Source organism: Varanus komodoensis, unplaced genomic scaffold, assembly GCF_004798865.1.
Source record: "Varanus komodoensis strain SLA01 unplaced genomic scaffold, ASM479886v1 scaffold3, whole genome shotgun sequence".
Lineage (NCBI taxonomy): Eukaryota > Metazoa > Chordata > Lepidosauria > Squamata > Varanidae > Varanus > Varanus komodoensis.
The window spans coordinates 22,104,634-22,124,434 of record NW_025335761.1 but is presented as its reverse complement, the minus strand read 5'-3'; the positions used below and the strand labels follow the sequence as shown (position 1 = coordinate 22,124,434).

At 41.9% G+C, this 19,801-nt stretch overlaps 1 protein-coding gene across 2 annotated transcripts in view; it reads right to left on the bottom strand.

Annotated features, from left to right (window-relative positions):
* Nucleotides 1-3,524: 3,524 nt before the first annotated feature.
* The window catches only part of BMF (Bcl2 modifying factor), a 29,635-nt gene continuing 13,358 nt past the window's right edge, over nucleotides 3,525-19,801 (bottom strand). For both annotated transcript variants that reach the window (XM_044436230.1, XM_044436231.1), the window contains one exon: nucleotides 3,525-4,894. In XM_044436230.1, the coding sequence (XP_044292165.1) occupies nucleotides 4,793-4,894 (102 nt within the window). In that variant the 3' untranslated portion in view covers nucleotides 3,525-4,792. The remainder of the gene's footprint in view (nucleotides 4,895-19,801) is intronic.

Below are 19,801 nucleotides of genomic sequence, written 5' to 3'. Positions count from 1 at the left end.
AAGATCATCAGCACTTTGTGAGAAGCCTGAGTCCCCAAGGGCTGTTCTTTTTATCTGAAGACCATTCCTCTCCTTTCCCTCCACCTTGGCCTAATTCTTGGCAGCTAAGAGCTACCTCAGGCAGTACAGTTTTGTTATGATTGCCATCTCAGTTTCCAAGAACTGCAGCAAAAGCACTATTACTAGCGTAATGATTCCAAGGAAAGTTTGTTTTAAAAAGGACTGACAAAGAAAGAACAGAGAAAGTGGAAGAGATAGCAAAAGAAATGAAAAAGCTGGCTTTAAAAAAATCCTCTGTCAAGGGCTCTGAGAAATATGCTGATGAAAAAACAGCCTTTCCCAACTTGGTGCTCCATAAATGTGTTGGACTACAACTCTTAGCAACCCCAGCCAGGCCTGCTGGCTGTGCATGCTGGGTATTCTACCTTAGCACATTTGGGGGCAGCACCAGGGTAGGGACAACTATACTACAGAGTACAGTCTTTTTTATTTTTCTCTTAAAACTTGCACTTGAAAAAAAGGTAAAATATAGAAAAAAAATCAATGGCCTTAACACTATGAAAACAAGCTAAACATCTAAAAATATTAAAAGGGGCTGAAATTCCCTTCCTACAAATAAATGAATTAAATGATCATGAGAGCTGTTCCTCCATAGTTTGACTCTCAAACCTATTTAAGAGAAGGGCAGAACACTTCCACAAGTGAACACTCTGAGAACACTGTCCGTTCCATCATCTCACAGCTGGATGTAGGAATACCAGCTCCCATTCTCATAACAAGGGTCCCCATGTAAGTTATCCACCTCCAATACTATGCAGGTGCCTTGAGGCACTATGTACAATTACAGGTTGTGTACTTCACTGTGCCCCACTCTTTGGATTCCAGCTCACATCCACCATGGCCAGGGATGCTGGGATGCTTAGTTCAGCAACATCTGAAGGTCCACTGGTTTCCCACCCCAATGTGCATGCATATTTACACCTAAATTCAAAATTAAACTTCTAGAAACTTGGTGAAAGGGAGCTGAATCCTCCAAAGGACAACTTCAACATGTCCTATTAACAACATTTTAATAAGGCATCAACAGTGTGTTAAAATATATACAGAGAGTTAAAATATATACATTTCCAAGAGACAAGATAGCAGAAATATTGGAATAGTTGGAAGGTATGCATGCCAGGCGCAGTGGAGTTGCAAACTATAGCAGAATGGATTAGGAAGACCCACGATAAGCCAAGATGTTCTGGCAGATATACTTCAGATAAACACTTGAAAAGGTCATAAGAAGGGCAGAGGTGGTAAGAAGTCATGAAGTGTTCATTTTCTATGACCATATATTAAGTCTTTTTCCCCAGGAAATGAACACAACAGGCTTCCCTGGACCTCACCAAGGAATCATGCCTGTTCATCCACATAACCCCACTGACAGTGATATTTCTTGGTCACACATTTAAATAGAGATGTATTCATTACTGTATTTCTTCAGTGTTAACGAACTGCCAATAATGGCAATAGTAATAATAATACCCAGTATTATTGAATATTCCACAATTGTAATTACAGATTAATATTAATTGAAAGCAGTCATATTTTTCCAACCAAATTTTTGCACAAGTTTGCTCCAACAATATGAACAACACATATTCAAAACTGACAAGAGTGCAGTTCAGATGTTCCATCTTTCATATAATTAAACCAGTCCTGTCTCTCCATGGCATCCCTGTTGCCCAACCCCATGGCTTCTGACACAAAATTTAGATACTAGATCATGCAGCAGGCTCTTCACTTCTGACCTTTGGTCTCCAACAAGTGAACAGTGGTGGGGTCAGCAGTGGGGACAAGACTGAGGGAGCAAGGCCATCATCACAACCATCTCTGTGTCTGACAGCCAATGTTTACTCATGCCAACTTACAGTATTACTATTAGGCACCAATTCTGAAGTGTACTGATACGAATTATTTTTACTGATCAGAAAGAGCAGCATAAGGGACCAAAAATGAAAGCAATGAGCAGTCCTTAAAAGAAAAAAAAAATAGGGCAGATATTATATAATCCATTCTCACCCCATTCCCCCAAACTGTGCAAGCCATGAGACAGGTTGTACAATCCTGCTCATCAACTAATTTTGCCAGAAAGCCACTCTTAGAAGAGAACATATTTATACGGCAGAGTTTCCAAAATTGACCTTCAAAATAGTCTGCCAACAAAAGTCTTATCAGAGCTGTACCTCCTAAGTGATCCCCTTTCACATCTGGATTAACAACTAGACATTCTCAGGAGACCAGCCTTGGTAGACTCTTTCCAACAGGATGAAAACAGGAGGTTGGAACTGGAATTTGCCCCTGCCCCGGCTGGGGCCTTCCTGAGCAGAGCTCTATTTAGGATTCTCTTGGCAGCAGGAAGAGAGGGAAGCATTTTTCAGGATTCTTCTTTTCTCATCCCATGCTGTTCCAGTGGGTCTTTCAGCCCACCAAAGCAGATAGAAGGAGTTTCTGAAAAAAACCATTTTCTTCCCTGTTCGACCTGTGCAAAAGTTCCATTGGATCAGAACACTTTCATGGGCAGAAGGAGCCCTTCCATATGCGGAAACAAATTCTGAATTTAACCCACAGTTTTGAGCAGTAGCTTCCCAACATCATGGAAAGTATCATAAAATTGTTAACACAAATAGTTCACCAATTTGTCCAAAATTTTCTTTTTTTTTCAGAACCGCATATTAAATGTTTTTAAAGTCAGTGTTTAAAAATAATACAGGCACATCAATTCATGCTGTTTTTATTATCCAAGCTATAAAAGATAGTAATATTGGTGATGATGTAATTGTTGCTACTTTGGGCTGGATGATTACACCAGGAATGCTCTTAGATGTTGGGAAAGTACGGCAGAATTTTGCAGAATATGGAATGTCCTCAGGTATTTGGTTCAGAAATGCCTTCTGGTCGCTTGCAGGGCATATTGCTCCTCAGCTTTGTGGCAAAGCATTTGTGCAAGAGATTTTACAACAACGTTTGCTTCTCTAGAAGTCCCAAAGGCTCTCTTTGGGTAGAGAACAGGTCTCTATGGAGAGAGAGGTGGGTAGACACCTGTTCTCCCCTGCAGAAGAGGGCAGGATGCACTCCAATGGAGCAAAGCTCAGGGAACCAAGGTTCAATTTGGATGCCTGGAAGTACTTCCTGGCAGTTAGGACCCCCGAGGGTATGGAATGGGCTTCCATGGGAGGGTTTGGGACCCCATTGGTGAGGGTGTTCAAAGAAAGGCTGGGCATGCACATGGTGGGCATGCCATGAATGGAGCCGACTGGAACCAGGGGTTAAACTAGATGGACCGGGAGACCCCTTCTAACTCGCTCTGTTTCTATGTTTTTTAGGGGTCAGAACTAGATTCATGGTTCTTTGGATCTAAGTCCAGATAAAAATGCCTTCTTTCCCTTTTCTTTCACTTTCTGTATTCCATCAATAAAACTGCTAATTTATTCCTGTCCCCCTACCCCTAATTGGCAAAAATAGGCACATTTGGGGCAGTATCTTGCCACTCCATCTCGCATGGTGGATATATTTGTAATGATTGTTGGAATACAATTAAGGCACTTATACTTTAACATTTCATAAATATACAATAACAGTACAATTGTATCTGTTTAATACATTTGCTGTTCAGGCTGAGGCATTCTGGGTCCAGGGTCAGAGGAGAACAGAGGTGAAAGAGCAACCTTTTCTAACATCCTGTCAACTTATGTCAGGAGGGTAGAAAGTGGAGTGGGCATGCAGTTTCCCTTTTATTTTATTTTTTTCAGCTATCTTTTTTTTAAAAATCCCCTCCCAATGATTCCAGGAGCATGCTGGGTACCTGGGGAGTTACTTTGGATCATGCAGATCCACCCATCACCCAAGCACACCCAGGAAATTGCCATGGAATCAATGCTTGCCTTTCATGCTTTGCAGAGCGTAGTACCACCTGAAGACTTTTCTGTAGCCTCATAGAGAGGGGCTTGCATGGTTGGGTCTTCCTCTCCAAAGGTGGTCATCTGTCTCTGCCTTTGAAGGAAGAGACCTGAAAAATCCTAGGGCACCTGTGATTCCTAGTAAAAAAAGTTTGTGTTTAAGAAAGAATTGCATAGCTTTCAAATCCACCCCCAAGTCTGTTTTGCAGTTTTTGTTTTTGTTTTAATTGGGACAGGGCGAACTAATGTTTACCATGGTCTCAAATGTCCCAGGAATTTTACATCACCATTCAAGCCTTGACCCCATTTTTACACCAATATCTCCAAGAATAAAACATAAGGATCCAATATGCCTGTCCAGCTGTAAATATCTGCTATTTCACAATTGCTTCTGCACAGATTTTCACATCAGGAAACCAGTGTGTCATATTTGGAAGTTATCCAAAAAATCATTTCAATTTATCAGCCTCAGAATATAACCAACAACCAATGTTAAAAAATCCTGCATACCCTTCACCAGTTAAAACCGAAGTCTCCCTCTAGCAGTCCCCTGTTTGCTCACTTGCATCTTGACTGCAAGCAACACTTACTGGAGGATTTTTTTTTCAACAGTGTTGGACCAAAGCTCCCCAGCTCAGAAGACCAGGAGCCAGGAAGGAAGGAAGGAAGGAAGGAAGGAAGGAAGGAAGGAAGGAAGGAAGAGACCTTTCAAAACAAGTTTTTTGTACAATAGCCAGTGTCCTCAGTTTCACAGGAATCAAGCATCAGTCCTGTGGCAAGCACACTTCTGCCCTTGGATCGCTCAGTGTTCCCATCAGACTGGTTGGGACCTGGAACAGGCAGGGCAAGTCTCACCTCCGACCCGCACGGTGTCTGTTTGCCTCCATGTTCAGGGCCATGTTATGGAGGAAGAGAAGGATCTGCCACCAGACCTGATTTCTGTTCTGCTGGTGCTGTAAAAAGGAAAAATGGTCTAAACAAGATTACTCATATAAAATTTTAAAACCACAACCCAAGAGCTTATCTTATCCCAATAAAAACTAAAATACATTTTCAAGAACAGACACTTTAATCCCTGCAGTACAACATGTTTGGGGGGGGGAGTATGAAGGGAGGGGAAAAAGAGGTAGTTTCTTTAAGAATAATTGTAGCTCCAACATTATAAAAGAAAAGAGCAGACCCTTTATGTATTGTGCACAAAAGGATTAACCCCCCACTTTTTTTTTTGCAAGATTCTGCAGAGTTTAGCCAAGTGCTGTTTTTAATCAGATTGGCTTCTGAGCCACTCAAAACCCCAGCTGCAAGAACAAACAACTTCTTTCCTTGTTTTTTTTTAGAGTGCCCCCCTCTTCCCCAAAACATAGGAGAGAGGGAAGGGGGGGTGGAGAAGAGAAGAGAAGTGTAGCTGGTGATCCATCTGTAAGTGATTTGACACTGTGAAGGTCAAAGGGTTAATCTTCAATTTAAACCACACTGCTGAGACAGCAAAACTGATTTTATCCAGTACAAGAAAACACACTCCTATGCACACACTCTCCCCCCCCCCCACTGCTTTGCTTCCCAGCATCTCCAAGATAATACTGCTCTTTTTTATAGCTCCTTTTGACAGTAAGCCATAAATAATCAGTCTTGGAGCCCTTTCCTACCGACTGGAGCCAATTAAACCTTAAGCAAGAACACACTTGAAAACAAAAATAACAAAAAACCTAGGGGTTATTTCAGGTCTCTTTATCAAGCAGCAATTTTAGAAGCTTGGTTGGGGGTGGGGAGACTTAAAACCCTATTTTGCTACCTCTGGGTAGTAACATTTGCTTATCTCTTGTCTAAGGCCACAAACTTTGCTTTGAAATTTAACATGCCTTTGGACTTCAAATCACAATTTCAAACACCAGAGAAGTAGGAGCATAGGTCCAGTCTGCATGTAACAGGAACTCATGGGCTATGCTTCTCACTCCCACTCTGCACCCACTGTCCACAACAAGCAAGAATTCCCTGTTCTAACCCTAGAACTCTGAGTTGCTATGGGCTAAACAAGCCAGAGTCTTAACTCTTGTTCTGTGTTTGGGTTAAAACTCTGGGTTATTTAACCCTCAGCAACCCGGGATATTAGATTCATGAGCTAAACAAAGAACAATTCATGAATGGGATGTTCCTTTGCTGTTTGCAAAGCAGATACAAAGTAGAAGCAGTGGGTAGGTGGGAGGATTGCAGTTCCTTCTGTAGATAGAAGGAGATCTTCCATTTGTGGAAGGATTCATCTGGATCCAGGCAATGGACATCCTTATATGAAACTGTACTTTTCTGAAATATGAGGCCTGTTTTATTATGTTCCACAAGACTGCAATGATCTAGAAGTCCAGTCTCTTAAAATTAAAATTCCTTTGGCAACTCCAGGACCGTTTCTCCTTCATGCTATCTCGCCAAAGATTCTAGTTCCCTCCAACAATCAGCCCTCAGTTAGCCTGCTTAGTCTCACCCATAATGCTGCCTTTGTTAACAAGGGCCCATTCTCCCCTCCAAAACACTGACGAAGAATGGAAGGCTGGTTGAGAGTGACCAAGGGTGACCCAAGTCATGATGAAGGCTCTAGCAGCTGTACCACATGACGGCAGGAACACACATTTGAACTGTGCAGTTTGTAAGTAGCAGTCCAACATCATCTGGGATACTGGAAGGGACCTGGAAATGCATCACTCACTGCTTTCTTGTCACTGCAAATGACTCCTTGGGCAACTTTAACCAACTGACATTACTAAATAATTTACTTGTTTCTGATTTGGCATATAGCAAAACATAATGTTAAGCTCTTATTGCTTCCAGTGTATTTGCCCATGGGCATTTTCCTTTCTCCACTGCTCCTGTATTAGGGCCAATTCACATGCCCACCTGGATATGTGAGTGACATGATGCAATTAGCAGAGATTAGCTTTTGTGGGTTGGGAGCATTGTGTAGATATGCCAACTGATCAAGGATGCTCCTGCTTCTGTCCCAACACTTGCACAGATTCTGCTCTTGTGTTAAGAGCTCATCTAACACATTGCAGCCAAGGTGTTGTCAATAGGGATGTTTTGACCATAGTTTAGTTTCTCCCAAGCACATCCCTTCCAAGTGCATGGCTGCACCTATGAAAATAACCATTGGAACTACTTGTAAATAAGGCCATGGCTACTGCTCTTTGTTCTGACAGGACCATGAGTGAAGAGTAGGTTGCTCGACAGATTTTACTTCTTTAAATAGCAAGGAGTAAAGACTGATGTCCTTGGCACGTACACTGATTTTGACATGGGCAACACACTAGAGCACATATCTGTTTTACAGTGCCATACAACAGTGACTTGCAGCTGACCCTGTGATGTACACTAGTACAGCCCAAGAGCTACATCTAAACAACCTTTGGGGCATAAGGTTCACTTCATTAAAGATGAACCATGCATATCTAAGTTGCTTTCGCCCTGCTGCCTTTTTCTTACTAATCAATCTTTTCCCCAGTGCTGCTTAGCAGAATTTGGAAGAGAAAGGCAGCAAATATGCATATGTGCTAATGAAGCCAGTGCATTTTTTTTCTTTTTTTAAGAAGGGAGTTGCACTACTCCCTAGCTTAGTACACTGCAGACCACAATGCTCTCAAAGAGACAGCAGTCACTTGTAACATTGGTGTTCAAGCCTGCTCAGGCATAAGGGGCCAAAGACACACGGTGGGCTGCAAACCTCCAAGTAGCCTGTGCCTGCGTACACTCCCAGGCAGCAGGGTATCCAAACTGGCTCAGTTGAGAGCAAATTGTATCTGCAAAATGAACTATGAATTGATCACAGTTCAGGAGCATCCTTTCTAATCACACAAGGATTAGAACACCAAAAGATTACAGGGAAGTGATCATGATGGCCATGAATACAGGCCATCCATTCCATCTAAAGGCATGCAAATTGCTCTAGACTAGAATGATTGGTGGATGTTTGTTTAAGAAAGAGGTGGAGATCTTTCTTGGGCAGTCTGAATGCAAGAGGGCCTTGGAGGCACCCTCTTATCACTTATTTACAGAATATAAGGTGTTAAAAGTCAGGGGTGGTGACCTCTTTTGGTCCAGGGGCCGGATTCATCAAGGGTAAAAGACTGACTGATGTCAAGTGTGGGGTGCGGCTGGGTGAGGCCCCCACCTCAAACCCCTTCCCCCCTGTGACATCATAGGGTGCTGCCCTGCCTGCTTTCTTTTCCTGCAGAGACACAGAGTTCCATGGCTCTCTCTGCATAGAGAAAGTGACTTGGACAGCCCCCACACAAAGTGGCTCCTGAAAACCCCAGCTTAATTAGATGCCTCCTTCATGTTGCTCACACTCCAGTTGGGAAGGTGCTCAAGCAGGGGCTTACAGGACTACATCACATGCCTTGAGGATCATGCCGTTTGTGTCCAGCTTAGCTTCACAGGGATATTTGTAAATAAATGAAGCATTATAAAATGTTTCCAGTACTTGTCTCTGAAGAAAACCAGTACCAAAACAGTGCAAGTTTGTTGTTGGATCCTCTCAGCATTTGGGGAAGTGGGAAACACAGAATATGCTATGCTATGCTAGTCCTGAAGTCGCGTTTGACCCATCACGACCTCATGAACAACATTCCTCCAGGCTCTCCTATCCTCCGCCATCCCCCAGAGTCCACCTAAGCTCACACCAGCTGCTTCAGTGACTCCATCTAGCCCCCTCATCCTCTGCCGTCCCCTTCTTCTTTTGCCATCTATTGTTCCCAGCCTTAGAGTCTTTTCCAGTGAGTCCTTCCTTCTCATTAGGTGGCCAAAGTATTTGAGTTTCCAAACACAAAATATTAGTATTCTTTTTAGAAAGGAAGGAAGGAAGGAAGGAAGGAAGGAAGGAAGGAAGGAAGGGCGGGCCATGGGTTGCAACAAAGACAAGTTTCACAAATCCAGTTTATTCAATTACAGCTGTGTTATATTGCCATCTCTGCTCACCAAAACCCTGCTGAATCTTGCCCTGCACCATTCCTCAATAAAAAAAAGAAATACAATTTATTTGTTTTTGGAAGATAGCTTCCAGCAGCTGTTACAACTTCTGTAGGAATCCAAAGTCTATTATTTCACACAGAAACTTTTCTAATCATAATTTTTCAAGATATTCATAGATTTTTATAGAGGATAAGGTGAGAAGAGATCAGAAGGAAGTGATAACACTGGATGAAACATGCACAAGGTATTCTTATCTATTTTTCTAAATATTTGAGAGCCAAGATAATTTAGTTCCATCACGTGTTTACAAATTGGAACATCTGGTTCAGTGAATTAGGACTTCAAACAAGATGAGCTGTTTACAAAAGACAGCAGATTTTATTCGTGGCATGGGTATCACAAATCATATTGGGCTACTTTTGTTCTTCAAAACTGTGGCTACTTCAAAACCAACAGTCAAACGTCCAACAACCCAAATGGAGTCCACACTCATCCTACAGTTGCAATTGCAACTGTCTAAAATGGACCTCTGAAGAATGGATCAGGAGATCTGAAAACTGAATTACAAACCAATGTGTATAACATTGATAGGCGTGAAAGGATGATTTGAAACAAGGGAGTAAAGAGATTTAAAAGGGTAACAAAGAAAATTACTTAGCCCAAAGGAGGGGAGGGGCTAAAATCAGATAGCACAAGGTATGGGGAAACAGGCACATAGGCAGGAGGGCCAAATACTTCCTGATTTTTTATGGACAACCTGGGCAGAACAAAATGAGCCTATTGTAGCCCACCGGGGGCAGGGCTGGATTGGGAAGAAGGGCTGGTGTTGGGGCAGTGCGGAGTAAGCGGACAGAAAGAGTGTAAACTCTCAGTACCCTATTAGCCAATTAGGGGAAAGGAGGAGGGAACAAGCGGTCGGGAGCAGGGTTCAGAAGGGGTGTGTGAACATGTGCTCAGGTGAACAGAAAAATGGGAAGGAAACCATTCTTTTTCTGTTCCCTTCATTGCAATAAAGCTTTAAAAAGAACTCTCTGCAAGCCTGGAATATTTTTCTCGTAACAACATGTTGCCCAAACTATGGAGCACACAACACTCAGAAGCTGAAATAACTGAAAAGCTGCTTTGCCTGTCAAGTAGGTTGAAGCATATTGTGCATCCACAGAATAAACTAACTCAGCTTTCCCCAACTTGATACCTTTCAAATAAATTGAACTGCAGTTCCCTTCATTTCTAGCCATGGTAGCGGGAAACAATGTAAGCTGCATTCCAACACATCTGGAGGACACCAGGTTGAGAATGGCTGGATTAAGCAAAACAAGGTAAGCATTTATATTCCCCAGAGCAAAAGAGGTCAGGACATGCTCCAGTTGCAGAAGAAAGTGAGCAGCAGGTGGAGTAAGAGAAAGCTAAAGAAGTCACAAAACAAAGTGACTTTGAAAGATCTGAACAGCAACAAGCACAGCCTCATATGTTTCTGTCCTTAGGAAAGCAATGAAATTGGGAAAGATGTTGGTTTGGTAACATATACAAAAGCTTTCTAGTATGCTACTGATTCTCCAATTTAGTTTTTTGAACCAATCTTGGAAAAGAAGGTGAGATTCTTTAGATATTATGCAACCAAGTGTCTGCTAAAAAAAAGCTTATAAAAGTAAAAAACAAAAAGCCAAACACATGTCACAACCACAGTGCTGTTCTTTATTTGTAGATATGTAGCTATTTTATGAAAAATGCCATAAGAGGAAGAAGTGACCATAGCCACATAAGCAACAAGAAAGGCTAGCACAGCTTCTGTAAGGTGGAGACTTCCTGAGTGGTTTGCTGAAACATTTGGGGTGAGGGGTACAAAGTTACTTGCAGTATTAGAAAAAAAGGCCTGGCAGGTGATTTCCTGGAGTGCCTATAATTCAAAACAAACAGCAACTTGGCATCTTGATTTTGTGGACTGAGCCTGCAGTAAATAATAGGAAAACCACCACAATGGCAACAGCTGTTCAGGCCAAAAAAGAACAACTGTGCACCTCTTTTCCCAAGCCCACAAAGTATGTCCCTGCTTATGTTGCACAACTCAGATGGTTTGGTGAAGTTCCTTGTTCCACTTACAACAAAAAGGAAGTAAGAGTGCTCCCTGTCTTGCTGCAGTCACTATTCTCCCATCATCTCAGCTGAGTTGTTTTGAAATGAGCAGTCCCTGAGAGCCTCAGGTTGTTTTCAAATACTCTAAATCAAGAAAAACACGTTCCCAACCCTTTCAAATGGTTAAGGTGGGCATATTTACTCCTATTCTCAGAGCAGGGCAAGAACAGCAAGAAAAAGGGAGAGAACATCATTTCATTGGCCCAATGTATGTTTTAAGATGCCAAAGCAGAAAGCTTTTGGAAAATGTGCATTTTTATGTTTATAGTCCACCAGCTGGTTTTTCCATTGATCTTCAGCCCTGGGAACCAGCAGCCAGGTGGGCAATGGCTGTGTTCAATCAAAGCATTTTGTAGAAAGAGCTGAAATGATCAGATAGTTACAGCAGGAGACGGAGGAAGGGTGCAGGTTGGACAAGTGATGGGAAAAGCAGCTTGGCTTTTGATGTGGAGGGAAGAGAAGAAGAGCTGGACTGAGAGAGTCAAGGCTAACAGAGAAAGAAGCTAAAAATTCTTCATGAGACAAAGAACAAAAAGGTGAAAGAAGTCAAGAATGAACAACCAAGACAACAGAAGATAGGATACATGATCTGACAGAGAGAAAAGCAGTTACACTTAACAGAAGACACGTCTGTTCCTGAAGAACCAGAGATCCGTTTTGTGTGCCAGGCCTGAATAAAACTTAAGGAGTGACTAAAGGGGAAACACTGGGCATGTTTAGATAAGAGGAAAAAATCTTACAATTCCCAGCATGCCCCTGCTAACCATCCTAGCAATTGCAGAACTTCTTCTGTTTTAAGAATGCATAGCAATGCTCCCTAAGGTGTCTCAGAGACACCTGCAAGGACTAGGAAAGGTAGGGACCAACTCATAACAGACTCACTGTAGTTTGTGCTAGGGTTTTCTGAAAGTGTATTTGTTTAAATGCTGGAAGCACTTGCTTATCCTGGCATAATTTTCTATGTATTATAATATGTTTATTATACGAAGTCCATACTTACAAGTCTTTGATTTTACAAATTTATGTTAAACATGTCCTTAAACATGTTGTTTTAATTTAAATACATTTCTAGTAACATAGCTACTATGTTCTATGAAGAAAGTATGGTGTGGCTTAACATTTTATGGCAACTCTTTTGGTTTCTCCAGAAGTGGGGTCAGCAATGCAGTGCCCACAGGGCTAGAACACCCCAGATGCTGCACTCATGAAGATTCCCCTGACCATTCTGAGCTTTTTTAAAACAACTCTTAGGGGGCAAGAAAACAAAGTTCTGGGCTTTCACAACCTCACCTCTCTTTTTTCCCCTGTAATACGTCTAGGGTGAGCTGCATGTCCTCTTTTACAAAGGACAGTGTTCTGTTTGAAGGGCTGCCAAAGGACTGTCCTTTGTTTTGAAGGCATCCTCTATCTGCAGGGCTGTTCAAAGTCTGGTATAAAGATGAAGATAAACAACCATCAAAAGAAAGTACAGCAAGGGCCTTGAAGTTGCCTATCGGCAGCAGGTGGAGAACAAGCCACATGATTCACCTGGGTAGTCTTCCTCTCTGTGGCAAAATGGATCCTATTTGTTTAAATTATTGGAATCATTTATAAATTAGTACCTATATATAAAATATGGGTATGCAAATTTTATGCAAAGTGTGTGTGTGAGAGAGAGAGAAAGAGAGAGAGAGAGAGATTTCTAAGTGGCCACCCAATGTAAGACCCAGAAGAAATCTTGGCCGTCTTCAGACCTTCAGTATAGATGGGGTATACATGTTCTAAATAAATAAGAAATCTTCAGAGAGGAAGGCTGTGCTCTGGTTTCCAAAATGCCCAGCTAATGCAAATGTCTTTCTTCCTCTCTCAGACTCTCAGTTCTGGGGAACAGACACCAGGGGGTTTTGTCTCTGTTTACATGCATGCTGCCTTGACCCAAGAAGCCCACAACCTGAACTGATTTACCAGGGGCCTAGCTCTGTTCCCCAGAACTGAGAAGCTACCACTTTAATTCTGTTTCAAGTTAACTGCCATACAGGGAACTGATGATTTTCAGGGGGAGGGAAGGGTTAATTCTCCCCTCTTACTGCAAACCCTCATAAATCACCCCATGAAGTAGTGAAGCATTTTGTTGATGTCAATGGAAGCCCCCCTCCCTAAAGTTAGTTGCCAATGGATGCAGACACTCTGGTTCACGAAGGAGGCAAGATGAACCATCAGTGGGACTCAAGAAGCAGACAAGGCACCCCGCTGCTCAGGCAGGAGTATATTCAGCCAAGCGAGAAGCAATTTTGCAGGCAGAGATAGAGATCTTTACTAGAGGTACATCCAGTGTGTGGGGGAGGAAGGCTGGGGAAGAAGCTGTACGCTTTCCTTAAAAGTAGATTCATATTGACATGCCATCTTGGTACAAAAGTGATTAATTTGCATCAGTAATAAGGATGTAGCCTAAAGGAAAAATGTACATTCAGGGTACATGTACTGCGGTGAGGGACTTAATCCCACTTCATGACTGTTGTATCCACTATATGCCTGCTAACCATTTGGGGATGCAAGTGATCCCAATTTCACAGCAGCTAATGCTGGTTGACTACTCATGTCAGTGTGCACTGACATCCAATTCAACCGGGCTAACTCCAGAGCATTTTATTAACTTTTTTTTGTGGGGAGGGGAAAAGAAGGAGGTGTGGAAAGGAGTGCATAAGGACCATATGTTGCCCACACCTGGACTAGGTTGATATTAGAAGTCAGCATGGTCCCTGGCTAACAGCCTGATAGTGTCAGCTCATTCCAAATCTACTAAGCTGGCCCTTATGTTAAGTGCTAATGCTTTCTGCAAAAATTTCCTTCCAAGAATTTGTTCCTAACTTGCTCTTAGATTTAGCACAAGCAAGTCATGAGCACAGATTGCCAGAGAAATAAACACTCAGTTTCCCTTGCCTGTAATAACTTATTTCACAGGATATGCAAAAACATCCTTTTGGTCCTAAGTAATGAAATGGACAAATATCTTTTTACCCTCACCAAAAGGAAAAGATTTAAAGGAATAATTTCTTTCTTCTCATTTGATGCTCTAGCAAAGAGGCACTGGCCTCTATTTATCTTACACAAAATTCAAGATAGGAATGGAACATTCAGATCTGTTGTGTTTGAAGCATTCAGAATTTTTTTTAGATAGAGCCACGCTCCCACTCTGTAGGAAACACACAAAGGCCAGCAGTCAGGTGCAGCACTGAAGTCTAGGTTAATTCAGCCTCTTGTCAGCAGTTGTGATGACTCAGATGCTAACTATAGAGAGCTGGCTGTAGCACTGGCTGTAGAGCAAATACTGCCCAACTTCTCTCTCTCTCTCTCTCTCTCTCTCTCTCTCTCTCTCTCTCTCTCTCTCTCTCTCACACACACACACACACACACACACACACACACACACACAGAGTCACTGACTCACTCTTTTTCATGCTTAAAAAAAAAAACAATCAGCGCCTATGGGCAGGTCTGAGCTGCCAAGGGTTTCCTCTGGGTTGCCATCCAGGCAAAGCTCCTTGCCAATGCCTGGGGTTACATTGCATCACACAAGATTAGCTAATCAGAGCTAATAAAAAGCAACTTGAAGGTGAGCAGCATTCTGCAGAGCACTATGGAAGAGGGCAAAATAACTTATTGTTAGGGGAGAATAAATGGTCTACCTGATTCTGTTTAGTGACACTGACAAGAACACCTACAGAAGGATATGACATATTTGCCTTCCCTGGTGCAGCTTCTACAGAAGCAGGTTGGAATTTAACAGCTTGTGTTTCTCCCCTGCTTGCCTCACTGCCATAAACTTTTATTGGTCAATATATACAGCTCTCAATTACAGCTCATTTTCAATATAAATGTCCCTGAAGCCCCAAAGCATTATCTCAGCAAGATCTAGAGGCCAGAGTAGGGGACTTGGAGTCAGGTCGCCTGGATTTTTATTGACAGTTATGCAGCTCTTGTACTGTGAGAATAAACTGCCCCCCATTTGTTACAGACTCCCTGTCTATTAAACTGAGATACCAATAGCTAAGGAAAGGGGAACTTGTTTACTCTGTGGGTTGTTCTAAATTTAAGTCTGCAGTATGGTGGGCTAACTATTAATATTTGCTAGAATCCTATGCATAGATTGCAATCCTAAATATCCTTTCTTGGGGTTAAGTCACACTGAACCCAGAAAGAGTGCTTTCTGAGTAAATACAATAGGATCAGGCTGTTTCCCATGTGCTGGTCCGGCTGATTTCTGCATGCACTGGATTTCAGCAATGATTCCTGGCATTATGCAAAGCCCACGTCCCTCCAGATAAAGGTCTGTGAATGTCAGAAGAGTTAAAAGCATTTGGGGGAATGTTTGAAAAGATGGATTCATATGGTTTGGCATACTACAAAAGGAAGGAAAATTGTATTGTAGAGATGACTTTAATATTAAAAAGAGAGCTGAAACAGACATTACATTAAAGATGCAACAAGCAACTATGCAAGGGGCCTGTAGCTGTTTGCTGTTTCTTTAATGTATTGTCCGCTTTAGCCCAGAAGAGGCTGTTTGTTCAGTACACTAAAAGACAACTGAGCTTATCTTCTTGAGTGTGAGCCAGGTGGCAGCCTAAGCACAAGATCAAGTGAAAATACTCCCATACATACATTTTTATTGCTGGAAATATTGTCATGTATTCTTGTTTTATGTCACCCCATGATTTTGGATAGTCTTAGATCTCATAAAACATATCCACAGGTTGTCTTTTTTGGTACGCATACATATTATTTTCATTTTTAGTATCAGGCTATTTTGTGCCCCTCCTTCCTTGAAAGTTTAACAGATAACATAGGCCCAGTTCATGTTTAATGCTAAGCCAGATTTTAGGGTTCTCTACGGAAGCCTCTGTGAACCCAAGACGACCTTGAGTTTGTATGCACTTCCTCCTGTACGACTGGGAACAAGAATAAAACAAAGATTTGGTTTCACTTTCCTCAATTCCTGGTTTGTCATTACATATGAGACAGGAATAATGGCTTAATATAACCTCTAGTCAATCATTAAACAGGACAATAAATACTGGGTTGTTTTCCTGGCTTGTTTATGTAACTATAGGCAGGTGATCTGGTATACCCCAGATGTTTTGGGCTATAATTCCCTTGAACCTAAGACAATATGGTCAATAGTCAGGGATAATGGGAGTTGTAGACTAAAACATCTGTAGAGCCACCTGTCTCTGAATTTGCTGATGTTAAACCCCAGTTCCTAGTTCACGAATATTTACAAGTCAGGGAAAATGAAACTGAATTGTAGCTTACTCATCTTCCCGGCCACATGGACAGAAGAGGAAGCACATGAGCCCAAATTGTTTGAGCTAACAAAGACTCATGTTTATAACACTAAATTGACTATCCCCACCTGGAGCCCTCCATATGTTTGGGGCTACAGTTACCATCAGCACCAGTCCATAGTTAGTGGCAAATGGTTTGGGATGATTAGAACTGTAGTCCAAAACATCTGGGGAGCACCATGTTTGGAAAGGCTGTGCTAAACCTTGTCTTGGCTGTATGGCTGTATGGAAATGTAGGTTTAAGAAAGGATTGGCTCTGGAAATTCGTAATTTAGTCACAAGGCTGCTGAACAAAAGAAACACTCACATTATACAGATTGGACACTTGAAAACTAGTACAACTGTACTTAAATTTGTGAAAACTTCTCTGTACAATCACAGTTTTCTGCAACCACAGTATGGCCCCATTTGCAAGATCAAAATGCGTTAACTTGTTTAAAGTGGCAGCCTGTGCCAGGTGCCTTTAGCCTATTTGCTGATCCATGTGTGGTTTGTCATGAGTTCTGTACCTAGGCAGCATGCTTGGTTGAAGAGGAAACAACCCTCAATTAACCCATGGCCTATTGTTTGGTTATTTGAGAGTTGTTTCTTCTCCAATCAATCCATACTGCTCATATTTGGATGGCATGACAAGCCATTTACAGTGTGGAATTATGCCTTCTTCATGCTGCTAATTTGAACAAGTCAGGTGGCTTGCTGAAGCAATATTTTTGAAGAGTCCTGCAATACATGAAACAGAAAGGGACCTCAGTGGTCCTCTAAACCAGGTTGTTATAATGGCACAAACATCTAACACACTTATGCTAAACAAATGGTAATCCAGTAATTCTTTTTAAAATAATTCCAGGAAAGAAATGCCATGCTTGCTTCTGCAACTTATTTCATCAATCAATTGTTCTTATAACTGAGAGCTGTCTCCTTATATCAGTTTTAATTAGGGCTGCAATGTTTAAACAAGAAGTTTGATTAAAATTCATTCAACTAAAATTGTGTCCAAAATGATCAGCAGTATTTTAATGCAAATACTTATAAAAACTACAGCAAGCAAGCAACATTTTACAAAAAGCATCCGCCTTTTCACTCACCTAGGAAGGAGGGCCTTTTCTAAAAAGATGCCTGCCACATGTGCATTATATGGTATGAGCAAATGCATATTCTAAAAATAAACAAAGTACGCATCTTGCTTCAAAAAATGTTATCTCTATGCACATTTAGCCAATCAGCAATTAAAACTCATGACTAATCAAGTAAAATTTCTTTAATGTAGTCTTAATTTTAACTCTAGTAAAATCTCTTTGAAGCTACCAAATGAGCAAAGTCATAGACTCTCTGGCTATCGAAATTATCTCTAATAACTTATAGGGAAAAATTACTGGACGGTTTTCTGTTACCTTTGCCATCACATAGAAGAAAAAATTGACCCAGAACAAGGTAGGAAGGCAAAGAAGGTATTTGGACAAGAGTAGCAATAAAGAAAACTTCATATGGTCAACATAGCTCCTTGCAAACACAATGAACCCCCATTTCCCTATTAGACGAGAATCCCTTAATCTGTGCTAAGATTTGCCCAAATACTGTGCGATGGAGAACCACTGGTTATTTCCAACCTCAAGAGAAGGTTTTACTTCTCTTGTCCACGTTTTTTTAAGAGGGAGAAAAGAAATGGTCAACAAGCTCTCTTTACAGCATTCTATTATTTCAGCTGAAAAAGAAAGCGCTCCTCCTCTCTTGGCTGCATAAGCTAGTAGTAAAGAGGGATGCTTTTGTTTACTAACTGTCCCACATGCTTGGCTGACACACAATTCTCCTGCACTACTTTTGCTTTGCTCTGCAGCCATTCCTCTTGGTGCCACGGCAACACATACTTCTCTCCCAAAGAAAAGGGAGGGTATGGCCTGCGTTTTTTTTTTTCTCTCTCTTTCTTTTGGTTACAGCTTTTCTTCTCTTTTTTTCCCTGGGGCATTCTTGGACACATTTCCCAGACAAAGACACTGGATAGCTACACTCCCCAGATGGAAAGGGTCAAGTTACAACCAGTTCTACAGCTTCCCTTCAGGGCTCCTGACAGGAAGAAAAAAAAAAAGCCTAACAAAAACAAACCCCTTTTTAACCTTTAGTACACTGAGCAAAGTTAGCTACACTAGGAATGACATTAGGGACTGATATTGAAGGAGTGCTCCCCAGAAGAAAGAAGAAATACTGGCAAACAGGCGGGGGAGAGGGAACAGTTTGGGGGGAAATCCCTCCCCAAGGAACAGGTGGATGTCACACATTTGAAGAAAGTAACAAGTTAGGATCCTACCAGAGAAATCTGATGAGTACACAGAACTATGAATGCTTAGAAAGAAGAAAAGCCTAGAATTCCCAGCATGCTCCGGCCAGCCATACTGCCTAAACATGCACAGAATTGTACCTTTAACCTGTTTCTCCAGTTGCCTTATCTAAACCTACTTCCTGAAGTCAACAGATTAAAGAGATTGCACTTGTCTGCCTCAGATGTCTCCTTTCCCAAATTTTGCTCAAGTACAAGCACACCTCAAAACTGTAGAAAGGAAGGCTTGAGGAAGGAGGGGCAGGGGACACATACAATGTCGTACAAACGTGCTTAGCAAAGGCCCACTCACATGAACCCACAATAGTTTGCTGAAGTCATCCTGTACTATCTCTCCTGTATATGCATTTCTTTTATTTCCATGCCTCCTATTTCCTACACAGAACCCAAGTCAGCTTACATAACCCTCTTCTATATTTTATTTTTACAACAACCCTGTGAGGTAGGTTAGACTGAGAGTCTGTGACAAGCCCAGAGTCACCCAGTGAGCTTTCTGGCTGAGCAGGAACTTGAACCCAGGTCTCCCAAGTTCCAGGTCAATACTCTATCCACTACACCAGACTTGCTCTCTCCAGTTCAGCTCCAAACAGCCACAATGAGACAACACAACTTCTGAACCTTGGTTTACACCCATTTGGACAGCTGAAATGAATAAAAATACCTTTTCAGTGTAAAAGCCCTGGTTTCTTTTTCAGAAAGTTTGGTACGCTTAGTTACAGAACTCTCTGCCCCCTGACCAAAACTTTGGCCTGGTGATACAAGATGCACAGCTCTTTCGAAGAGAAGCAGAACCCACAGCAATGATAAGCTCCAGTGTGTAATTCTTCGCAGCTGTAGTGGAAAACTGCCCAAGCCTAAAGAGGATCATACTGAATATGTTAAAACAAACTGGTTTGAACAGTCCTGGATCTCCCCCAAGGAATTCTGGGAATTTTTATTTATGTTCCAGCACCCGACTATCTATTGGAGAATGTTCCAGATGGGCTGGAGCAAGACCCACCCCAGTAGCATGAGGGCAGCTTACAGAGAAGTAGGGGCAAAGGGATCAAAATACAGAAAAATCATCTAATGTCCAGAGGTCTCCATGTCTCCTTCCCCAAGGGGAAAAAAAAGCAAAG